Here is an 11,719-nt window from a genome sequence, read left to right as displayed (position 1 = left end):
ACGAAATGTCCAATCAAACCCTTGAATCAAACTGTTGCCTTGCAATTCAATAGGTGCAAATCAAAACTCACAGTTACCATAAAGGCACTCAAAAGTGTATAGTGTGTCATCAAAACGCCTCCTTGCCCAACGACCTGAAACATAGGAAAATTTTTTTTGGGTCTCATGACTTTACGCCCCCTCGAAACGTTTGGTCAACATTCGCCTTACACAAGGGCTTTAGGTGTGGGGGCGAAGTAAGAGGCGGAGGGCCACCATGTATGGGTGTGTGTTTTTAAATTCACAACCAATCATATTTACTCACCTCAACTCCAATACCACACTACATAAGGAGGAGACTGTGAGAAACGGCCACGGATGGAGTCTATGAGAGGGAGCAATGCCCGAAGTGGCTTCCGTATATTAAATTTCATAATTTTTTGTTAAAAACTATAAGCATGCAACATTCAGCACGCAAATCTACTAATAGCTATAGTCTGTCACCAACAAAACATTTCACACCTAACCTGATCATCATAACTCATAAGGAGTCAACTACAAGAGAAAAGCCTATGATGCAATACATAACATACCAGTAAATGCATCAACCAACATGAAAAATCTTAATCATCTTCTAATCTTTTTTCGCGCTTTCATCACTATACCTTCCAGTATCCCGTTAGTCCCAAAATTCCCAGAAAATTGTTCAGGATCAACGGGACCCGGAAGCTTAAATGAGACAGAAAAGTGGCCCGGTGGACAAAGTTTCTGAGACTGCATCTCAAATATCTGATCAAACCGACACACGGTTTTCTCACCAGTAACTGTTACTCCCCTTATAGATACTTTACCATCATCTTCAACCTCACAACTAAATTCTCCTGCATACACAAAATAATGCGCTTTGATTATCTAGGTTCGAATAGCAAGTTCATAAAAATGATAAAATTACCTATTTGCCCCTTCTTTTAACCTCAAAACTCGATATATAATATCATATTTACCCAACAAAAAATCATAATACCAGATTATCTGATTCTATTTAATAAATATCATATAATAACTTAAACTTAAACAAGCAACAAACAAAACAACTTCTTACTTACTTTCGTCTCGTTTAACACCAGGAAGAGACACGCGAAACAGGTACGAGTCTTCACATTCCCCAATGTCGATGTTCCCTATACTTTGACCAATTTGACCCATCGTAGCGCTCCCGGTCAGTAAACATCCACCGTTAGTTGCATTCAACATATTAACCCACTCTTCCCTACTCGGTTTAGAACGAACAAAAATCATATCCGACCCAAGTTCCGCCAATGCACCCACATTCACACCAGTTGACACGCAATGACCAGAACCACATAGACTCAGTGCACCATTGTCTGTATGTATCGGTTGGGTATCAGTACAAGATACTGGTCTTGTTTCTTTATGATATCCGGCTTCCTTCACGTCTATGTTATATAAAACTTTCCCGTCAACAAATGTATGAAACCTGGCCTCGTCTTTATCCAAACGGAGATCGTCTAGTTTAGTTAACCGCTTAAACCTTTCCAGGTACTCCGGTCTAATGTATTCAATCTGCGGGTCGCTAATGAGTACAATGTTGTTTATGGTTTCGTACTGACCTTTGGAGATCGAATGCGGATGCAAATTAGGAGAAAACAGATCATCAAATTGTGGGTGAGGTGGTGTTTGCGTTTTTGCAGAGGTTGAAAGATTTCCGTGAAGAAATTGTTGTAGAAAAGGTAGTTTTAGTACAACGGATTTGTCGGCTTTTCTTAGTATGTGGTAGTAAATTCTTTCTACTTCTACTGTTTTCATGCAAGAATTAGCTAGGGTTTCTGAACTGTATGGTGGAAGATCCTCGGCCCGTCTTTGGAAAACGGATTTTTGTGGTTCGTGATTGAGATCAGGCCCGAAGTAGGTGCCCATGATGAAATACAAGAGGAAAAACTGATCATCTGTAAGTGTTCTTTCACTTGAGTTGTCATCATTATCTGATTTAATGTCGATTAGATATTCTGTAATCGAGAGCGCGCTCTCCATTGATCTGCAAATGGAAAAGTTGATCGGTTGTAGTACTTCTTTTAACCATTTAGTGCAATACTTGAATAATAATGGTGCAACTATACAAAGGATATGTTACAAATCATTTCAATCTTGGTGGAGATAAAGGTAACCAAACGTCCTGCAGACAAAAGAATATCACTAGCTTTGTCACCAGGTTTGATCCACGTGCAGTGGTTGCGGACCCATGATTTTTTTTCCAATGGGGTCCATTTTTTCGGTGTTCAAAATTTTCATCACAAAACGTTAAAATTTTCGGGTCGGTCCTCGTTCGGGTCGGGTCAGAGTGAGGTTTGAATTAGATTTAAAAAAACAGAAAAAACGGGCTATACAAGGATTCAACCCATGACCTCTTGTTGATAAAGAGGGGAGTTTACCACTACACTAGTGTTCCTTTTCTTTCTATGGTGCCCACCTAATTGTACTTATGGGGTCCTTATAAAATTTAATATACCGGATCTACTAGTTTTTTAAAAACATTGGGGTCCAGGGACCCCGACCCGTTCAATGTGGGTCCGCCCCACGTGACCCACCTCCGACATGAGTTTCATCACACTGATTGACTGACCTGTAACCGATTCAACCAAAATAACTGAATCCGGAGGTAAGGTAGTTCCAGATAAATCCCAAGCCCCAAGGCTAAGGTGCACAAATCGGTTTCTGGGCCCAAACCGGTTCGGGTTGGGTCAAAGATGGTCAAACTGGTTCAGTTTGAATCTAGTTTTTGAGAAGGGATGGAATGGTTCGGTTTTGAAACTGGGTTTTAACTGGTTCTGTTCGGGTTTGACTGGTATAAGCATAGGTTTACTAACCTATTACAACACTCGGTTCTGGTCAGTTCTAAACCAGTTCCATCCAAACTGGTTTAAACTTGGTTTCGGTTCAGCTTTGACTGGTTTCAAAGTATAAGTTTACCATGGTTTGGGACAGTTCCAAACCAGTTTCAAATTCGGTTTCTGTTCAGGTTAAAATCCGGTTCCCAACCCGGTTTATTTTGTTCACCCAAGGGACATCATTAATAAAAAGAAATACTTTTAGCAGTAGCTTATTAAGAATCTACATAAAATCCTCTTTCCTTTTTTGATGATAGGATTAATTTGTAAATTTTGTGCAAAGATTTTCAATAATACATATTAGTATAATACATGTAGAACATAATACATATTCAATAAAAATAAAAAATTAAAAGGATCCATATTCATTGTCAATATGATGAACTCAAAATTCAAACAAAGCATGTTTTAACAAATTTAGAGAATATAATCACACATTACAATCTCAGTTATGTATAGTATAGCGAATCAACACAATCACAATTTCTCATAAAAATGAATGATTATATTATACAACAAATCATTTAATTAAAAATTGATCAGCAGAAATTGGAGAAGAGATAGCTGACAGCTAAGTTGATCGAGGTGGTGTTGGTTGATTTTTTAGGGTTGACGGCGGAGTAGCGGCGGAGTCCGGTGGTGGAGCATTCATGACGCCGGACGGAGGAAGTGTAATAAACAGTTGAACATCAACACTCGGCTTTTACCCATCGATTAATTAATGCTTATTTTGTTTTTCTTTGTGTAATTTTATAGAGTTAATTACGTTTTTTCTTTAGATTTTTTTTGTTAGAATTTTTTTTTTTTTTTTTTTTTTGCTGTTTTACAGAGTTCATTACACTTGATTAGTTTAAAAATTGACAAAACAGTCTCTATACTTTCACTTTTGTGACAATTACAGTCCATCTTTGTTAACTCAATCCATTTATCCTGTTAAGTTTTGGTAAAATAATCAAATTGCCCCTGAATTTAATTTAAAAAACGCTAATCACAGGTATCAAACATGTGACTTGAAAAGCAACAGTTAAACTAGTAAGCCAAACCTTCAATTTGAGATTAAATTCTTACTGTTTTCTTTTTATATCAGTTAGAAGTCTGCAGACATATCTGCATAATAAAAAATGGACAGGTGGGCCCAAGTGTACTGGGATGGTATGCGTCTGCACTTGATGATGGCATGCATCTGTAAACATTCATCTTCCAAACATTCATCTTCTAACATTTACCAGAATTCACATTAGTTGCAAGAATTCATCTTCCAAACATTCATCTTCCAAGAATTCACAGACATTCGCACGCGGAGCATCTAGACAATCGCACCCACCCCGTCGCCGGTCGGAGCACGTTTCCGGCACCGCCATCTGCAACTTGAGGATGTCATGGTTGTGACATTTATGGCATTGTGGATTTCATCTTTGGCAATGCTGTTGTGGTTTTCCAAAGCTGCAACATATATGAAAGAAAACCAATGCCATAACAAAAGGTCACCATTACTTGCCGGAAACGGAGACGTCTGCAACTTGCCGGAGATGGAGGCCTTTGCAACTCACTGGAGACGTCTACAACTCGCCAGAGATGTCCTCAACTCATCGGAGATGACTGAAATCTCGCCGGAGACGCTTCATTTTCAACAAGTCCGTCCAGACACATCCCATGCGTGATGCGTCGCTCCAAGGACGCATGTGAGAAGATGTGAAGACGCATCCCGTGTACATGTCCAATTCCAATTCAAAGATGCATCCTTTGCATGATGCCAAGGATGCATGAGGTGGCTATTTCTGAAAGTCATGGTGTTCAACGGCTATTTTCGTAATTTAGCCTTTGTTATTTATGAATGGCAAGTTGGTGACCATATTCATGATTTTAATAAATAAAATCCGAGAACGAACCCACAGTCTTCTTTCACGTATCCGGAACCTTAAACCGAAGCTCACAACATTGTTCGTGCGAATGAGAGATCCATTTGTGCGAACAAGTGTCTGTTCGTGCGAATGGAAAATTCTAGTTGTGCGAAAGGGCCTGTTCGTGCGAAGGGGGCATGTTCGAGACTCTTAACCATAAATCGGTTAACGTTCTGATTTCGGTTAGGATTATGTATTATATTACATCATATTATATATTATTATCAGTCCATTAATGTCAGAGAGTTCATGAATTTCAAGCATGGAGGTACTAACGCCTCATTGTATGATTCACCAAAGCTCAAAGTTTATCGACATAGTTGATAAACCTGGTTGGTCATGAATAATAAGTATAACAGAAATACGTAAAATTACCCAAGCAGTTAAGTATGAGCAACCCGGGCGTGTCATTCCCAACATGGCGAGTGGTGGAGGCGAGGCGGGGTTAACGTACTTTGATTCTAGGAAACCGCTTGGGTATTCATTTGCAAGGTACAAATGAGGTAGTGGAACTAGTTTGGAAAGCCAAAGCTCCCACGGTTCACACTTCTACCAAAACACAGGTTCGTCCATATTGAAGATGGGGAATCCTGGATGGTGTCAACATTTGGAAATTTGCATGAACGGAAAGTAACAGAAGGTCCATTCGTGCGAATGGGCTTCAGTCGCGCGGATGAAGTCAGTCCGTGCGAAGGGACTGCTATGTGCGACTAGGACCTGGTTCTTCACGAAAACCTCTGTTTTGAGCCCGTTTCTTGATGACTATCAACCTCAATACAAAGCCACAGTTATGAAGTTAGCTGTGAGCTCGGTGGGTTCCAGATTTCACCAAGTTTTAAGTTCAGAATGTATTGCATAAAAGTTTGAATAAAAACAGAATGTAAAATCTTCGTGTTGGCCTCAAAATGGTGAGGTTCCACCATAGACTGCCAAGCCAAGTCTGTGGAAGCCATCCTAGAGGTTTTCCAAACATGAATATTTGAAGAAACTAGAAAAAGTAGAAGAAATATTGAAGAAAAAGATAAGCAAGTGAGCTAGAACTCACTTAGTAGTTTGCTGGAGAGTTATGTCCGAAATGCACGAGTTCAGAGCGTTTGGGAGAGTTTGGAGTGGCTGGAAAGTGTCAAGTGAGGGTGAGGTCTCGTATTTATAAGGCGAGGAGAGTCTGGTGTGGATGGAAACTGGCCTCTTCGCACGAATGGAAGGTCCATTCGCACGAAGGGAGTCCAGTCGCATAAAGGAGTTAAGTTTGGCCGGTTTCGCGATTTTAGCCGATTTTAGGTATTTCAAGCATACAAGTGTAGTGTATAAGTATAATGTATGTATAAATAATGTTTCAAGTATCACAAGTATGAGTTTCCTGTATGAGCATGTATCAATGTTACAACGTATAACAAGTATGTATTAAATAATGTATAAAGAATCGAGTTTCATTATGATCAAAGCCTCGGATTACAATGTTTGGAAAGAAAAATACGAATACAATAAGATTACAAGTTTCCAAAAATAGAAATACAAACATACTTTCTAAACAAGGAAAGTACTAAAATGTGAAGCATTACAATCATAACTTCAAATCCGTTGTTCATGTGAATATAGGATGATAAAGCAACAATAAAAACACCCAAAATATTGTCTTGGAACCCTAAATTCGCCTCCCACAAGTTCTGGTATGAAAAATATGAAAAAGATAGTGAAAGGTCACACCCAATGTTGATTATAAAGCAAACAATAATTCTGCGTCTGGTCCCACCGTAAGCTACAGTGACTATCGTAGCTTACGGTGGCCACTAAACTCCTACGGTGAGGACCTTTTGTACTACGGTGGGGATTTTTGGGAAAAAGACTGTTGTAGCTTACGGTGGCTACTGTAAGCTACGGTAGAGCCCATATTTCCCACCATCTTGATTTCTTCAATCGCTTCTTTCCAATCCTGTTTCCGATATCCGCCATGCTTTCTTTTTCTTTGCATCTTTTACGCTTCTTGTACCTGACATGACAAAGCACACCGTAGTCATCTAATTCCTTAGAATTAAACACTTAAGCATACACGTTTTCATTATATTTATAACACTTAAGGATCGTCCTACGGTTAAACCAAATCGCTAAACGGTTAAACCAACCAAACATTCCAGCTTACTCCAAGTTAAATGCTTCGATAAATTCTTTAATTGTCACCCTCAACACATCCACATCTTATTGATCACTGAAGAAACACGGGTCTAGTCCGCATGGGATCTATCCAAATGTTCAACCGAGTGGGTAATATCTTCTGATCTTCAGAAGCTTAAAGCCACATAGTGAATCTGCCAAACTAGCAAACACCGTGAGCTCGTTACGAGAAAGAGAGGTGGGAGTTCTTCTCGTAAGCACCATCAGACGTGAGAACAAGTATTGTTCTTTCTAGAGAGAAAGAGAGCAACTTTAGAATGAGAGTATAAAGAGTAGGATGATGGATGCTTAAACCATTGGAGAAATGTAATATTTATAGCCAAAAGTTGGAGAAGAATGGTGAATGATTAGACGAGGTGTCTTTGTCAAGGAATATACATTTCGTCCCTTCTGTCGTGGCAATTAGTGCCTGCAAAGGTAGGAGTACGTCAGCGTGCCTTGATTGGCCACACGTCGTTTTCTTGATGTACTTCTTGTCTTTTTGGTCGTCAGCCGTTAGTGGAGGTTAAGGATATGTGGACTGGCGTCGTGTGTGATTGGCCACATGTCGCTCTCAGCTGTACCTTTTGTCTCTTGCACGATGGCACATCGTGGAGATTTTATGGTATAGTGCCTGGCAAGCAGTGATTGGCTGCAAGTCACTTTCACCTTGTACCATATGTCTCCTCCGTACTGGCGTGGTATCGCGTACACAGGTGGATTGTTATGACCAGATGGTTGTTTTTTACATTCGACACATGTATGATCCTCGGCCTGCGACTGTCTAGGAACATAGCCCTTTAACCACTTCGCTGTGTCATGAACTTGTTGTAGATACCGGTGAACTTGTCAATCCTCGTCTCATATCCATCCATGTTAAGTTAATGGACACAACAGTTGAGGATGGTGTTGTTCTGTCGATACTACCACTATGTTCCCAAGTTAATTGAAGGAAAGAAAAGAAGAGAAAGGGAATTTAAGAGAAAAAAGAAAGGAACAGAAATGAAGATGTATAATTTCATTTCATGTTTCTCAGTTCAAAAGAAAGAAAAATAAACTATTGATTTTATGTGTTCAATAAGAAAAAAAAATAATGTTATAAGAGGAAAATTGTAAATGGTATGGACTTTTTTTTTATAAAAGATTAAAAAAAAACCCACCCATCGTTACGCTATGTTCTCGAATTTCATTAAATGAGCGAAAAGAAAAGATTTGGAAGGAAATAACTTTTAGTTGTGTTCCAGAGTTTCATTAAAGGAGAGAATTTTTGTCTAAAATTAATCTTTCCAATTTGGAAAGAACCGGAGAAAAAAGAAAAGAAAATTGAAAGAATCCTTTCTTTTCTCTCTTTAATTTAAGTCACTGTAACGGTGTGTTCCCGAGTTAAAAATCCCTCTCCTTCCCTCCCCTCCCCTCCCCTCCCCTCCATGTCTTTCCAAATTGGAAAGACTATTTTCAGGCAAAAAAAACCCCATTTTCCCTCCCCCTCCCCTCCCCCTGTTAAGTGGATCTCTGGAACACCTTTTTCCCTCCCCTCCCCTCCCCTCCCCCTGTTAAGTAGATCTCTGGAACACAGTGTAAAGGTTTAAACACCCACCCAGCCTTCTTTTCGGACCCAAAAATAAAATAAAAATGGAGCAAGAAGAGGAGCATAGCAGGTCGGACAATTGCCCCATATGCCTCTCACCCATTCTTCAAGAATCTTACTTGGATCAATGTTTCCGTACGTATTCCTCTTCTTTTTCTCATATTTCATCTCAACACTTGTTTCTTCTTTCTTTCTACATGCATAATCAGGATACCCAATTTCAAACTTAAGGTCAAACGGACCGACCATTATTAATCGTCAATTCCATAGAATTATCATGAGTTTTGTATCACCCTTTATTTTAATTAATTGCCTTTTATTTCCCCTGTGCAAATCTCAATTATCTTGAGGATTAATTACTATTTTGCAGATAAATTTTGCTACAATTGCATCCTGCAATGGGCGAAATTTGTTCGGAGTAAGCATTCCCCTCAACAATCTTTTGTAAAGTGTCCCCTTTGTAAGGTTAGTTAATAATTCTTAATTTTTTTTTTTAATTGGACTGTGCTTGGTGAATTAACTTTGTCTTTGTGATGATGCAGAGGAAAAGTTCATCTGTTATATATGACTATGATGGAAATTCTTTTCAACAACATCTTATTAATCAGAATTCAGAGACTAGGTAAGTTAACTTTATATCTATGTTGCCTAGGCACACTCAAGGCGCATAGACCGACCCCGAATCTAGGCGCGTAAAAAACGAGGGCTTTTTTAAATTAGGCGCATAGCATAAATTACATTTTTATGGGCTTTAGAGATTTTTTAGGTTATGCAGTTAATATCGGTGATGTATCGGTTATCGGTCCCCATGTAAAATATCAGTCAAAATATCGGTACCGATATTATAGGCGATACTGACAGATATTTGACCGATATATCACCGATATTTGACCAATATATCACTGAAATGTTAGTGTTAAATTGCTATATATATAAATTTTGCATGATATTAAAATTACCGATATCTCACCGAGATAACCTATATCTTAAATATCGGTCCTTGACCGATATCCAATATTTTACCGCATTAACTGCATAGGTTTTAGGTTTGTTGAGGGCTAGTTTAGGATGTTTTAGGGGTTTCAGGCGACTTTTAGCCTGAACTGGCAGGAGTTTGCGCCTCAGCGCTTAAAAGCGCGCCTCACCAGCCGCAGCCCACTTGCTGCACCCAGCGCCTAGGCGCGCGCCTCACGCACTTTTGACAACATAGGTTTATATATACTATTTAGTTTGTTCGCTATGCAGTCAATAGTGTGCTATAGCGGTGCTATAGCACGGCTATAGCGCTTAGCGGACATACGAACCAATAGCGGTCCAAATAGCGGTCCCGCTATTAGCGGTGCTAAATCCCGCTATTGGACCGCTATTTTGAAACCCGTATAGCGGTCATAGCACTGCTTTTAGCGGCTTTTCTTATTTCAGCCCAAAAGTAAGGTAAAGCCCACATTAATTAACTTTTTGTTTATAAATAAACCCAAAAGTAAAGGCCCAAACCCAAAATTAAACCTAAATCGAGACCAAAAGTCTTCATTCGTTGGTTCTTCATCAGTTCATCATTCAACAAAATTAAACCTAAATCTCTAAATCGCTGGACTTCCCCAGTGAATGTTTTGGATTTTGATATTATTACTAATATTTTGCATGATAATATGATATTACTATAAATTTTGATATTATTACTAATATTTTTCAATATATATATTTATATACATATAAATACAAAAAATATGCATGATATAAAAATTACCGCTATACCACCGCTATAACCTATATATCATATAGCGGACCTTGACCGCTATAACTGCATAGTTTGTTCGCTTCACTTTCGTGTTTAAATTTGTAAGCTTACTTGCTCTATGCATTGTATTTGTAGCAACTTCTTTACAAAAGCCCACAAGTACAGATTGCAGTGCTATTATGTTCAGTCAGGTATTCTTGTTTGGGACTGGGAGGGTCGGGTAACTAGTTAAATTATGTTTGGATCAAAATGAATTGGGTCAGGAGGGTCAAGTTGTCGTTTTTGTGGATTTTGTATATACGTGATATGTTAAATAATGATTTAGTAATGCAACATAATTTAAATACCTATATCACCTTTTTTATCAAAATGATTTGGACATGAATAGCTTCTGAATCCACGTTAGGCGATCTATGATCTGCTTAACCTCTTTCCATTTTGATTTTTTTTTTTTAATTTTACCCATTTGACCCGTTTACATGTAAATACATCCTGAATTGACCCATTTTCATATAAATGGGTCGAGGTTCTACCTCTATATTACGACCCAATACCCATGATATTAAATGTTTATTTTCTTCTATATAATTATAAATTTTGTATATCAGGTAATTCAATCGGTAATATCAACATAACGCGGTATTGGAAGTCTAATAAATACCGTCAACCAAACCAGTGGCTATATCGCTGGGTGAGCAGAGAAATTCAAGCTTTGATTCAGGTTCATTTCAGTATTTTGATTTTGTTTTATTTCATTTATGCTTTTTTGATTATCTTCTTCAAGGACATACACACATAATCTTTCTCACTATTTTTTTTTTATTGATACGTATTTAATTGTTTTTTTTTTCGTAGGAGAAAGACGTCGATATAATTGTGCATCACATTGTTGGGGTCATTGATTCATGGAGAAGGTAAGGTTGATTCTTTTTATTTGTATCAAGCGTTTCTATTGTGCATCACTATACGGATTTGTTATTTACGTAGATTTTGTATCAACGGTTTCTATTGCAGAAATGAGCCAAAAGGGTGTAAAATTTCACCTGAATTGAAACAAGAAGAGTTCAAGAGAATGGTAGCGGATGCTGCAAAACCTTTCTTAAGAGGGAGAACCGATCGATTTGTGAACGAGCTGGAAATGTTTGTAGCTTCAGAATTGAATATTGAAGCATATGATAAAGTGTATGTCAACCATTTGGGATGGAAAATTCCTGAGATAAACAATGACGATGATGAAGAATCTGAAGAACGTGACCCGTTGATTCCGTTATTGTCTTTTTCTGAGGAGGAAATAGATGAAACTGCTTGAATTTGTAGCAAAAGCACAAGTTTTTTTAGGTTACTGTAAAAACTTTGCATTGATCTTTAATGAAATTGATGATAATTTTACCGTTTATAACCGATTACGTTATTCTTGTATAGTTTTAATCAATGTAAGCGTTGATGAAGAACAAAA

The 11,719-nt window shown here is 38.2% G+C and overlaps 2 protein-coding genes across 2 annotated transcripts; one reads left to right on the top strand and one right to left on the bottom strand.

Moving 5' to 3' along the window:
* Positions 1–372: 372 nt before the first annotated feature.
* LOC110885125 (increased DNA methylation 2) lies at positions 373–3,636 on the bottom strand. Its single transcript, XM_022132819.2, has 3 exons — positions 3,455–3,636; positions 1,086–2,035; positions 373–860 (listed from the first exon to the last, which is right to left on the bottom strand). Exons 2-3 carry the CDS (start codon positions 2,029–2,031, stop codon positions 607–609), a joined length of 1,200 nt encoding a protein of 399 aa, XP_021988511.1. The 5' UTR covers positions 2,032–2,035; positions 3,455–3,636; the 3' UTR covers positions 373–606.
* A 4,845-nt stretch (positions 3,637–8,481) lies between these two features.
* Positions 8,482–11,662, top strand: LOC110885128. Its single transcript, XM_022132821.2, has 7 exons — positions 8,482–8,660; positions 8,896–8,990; positions 9,068–9,147; positions 10,399–10,454; positions 10,872–10,984; positions 11,119–11,177; positions 11,278–11,662. The coding sequence occupies exons 1-7, from the start codon at positions 8,570–8,572 to the stop codon at positions 11,570–11,572; spliced, it is 789 nt and encodes a 262-aa protein (XP_021988513.1). The 5' UTR covers positions 8,482–8,569; the 3' UTR covers positions 11,573–11,662.
* Positions 11,663–11,719: the final 57 nt, after the last annotated feature.

This window comes from Helianthus annuus, chromosome 15 (genome assembly GCF_002127325.2).
Source record: "Helianthus annuus cultivar XRQ/B chromosome 15, HanXRQr2.0-SUNRISE, whole genome shotgun sequence".
Classification (NCBI taxonomy): Eukaryota; Viridiplantae; Streptophyta; class Magnoliopsida; order Asterales; family Asteraceae; genus Helianthus; species Helianthus annuus.
This window is presented reverse-complemented; position numbering and strand designations above follow the sequence as displayed.

What these genes read in the sequence shown, in the direction of transcription:
- LOC110885125 (XM_022132819.2), bottom strand. Translation starts at nt 2,031, where the DNA reads ATGGAGAGCGCGCTCTCGATTACAGAATATCTAATCGACATTAAATCA. An exon ending in TGGTGTTAAACGAGACGAAA is followed by an intron (nt 861 to 1,085) that starts GTAAGTAAGAAG and finishes TTGTGTATGCAG; the next exon opens with GAGAATTTAGTTGTGAGGTT.
- LOC110885128 (XM_022132821.2), top strand. Translation starts at nt 8,570, where the DNA reads ATGGAGCAAGAAGAGGAGCATAGCAGGTCGGACAATTGCCCCATATGC. An exon ending in AATCAGAATTCAGAGACTAG is followed by an intron (nt 9,148 to 10,398) that starts GTAAGTTAACTT and finishes TTGTATTTGTAG; the next exon opens with CAACTTCTTTACAAAAGCCC. An exon ending in AAATTCAAGCTTTGATTCAG is followed by an intron (nt 10,985 to 11,118) that starts GTTCATTTCAGT and finishes TTTTTTTCGTAG; the next exon opens with GAGAAAGACGTCGATATAAT.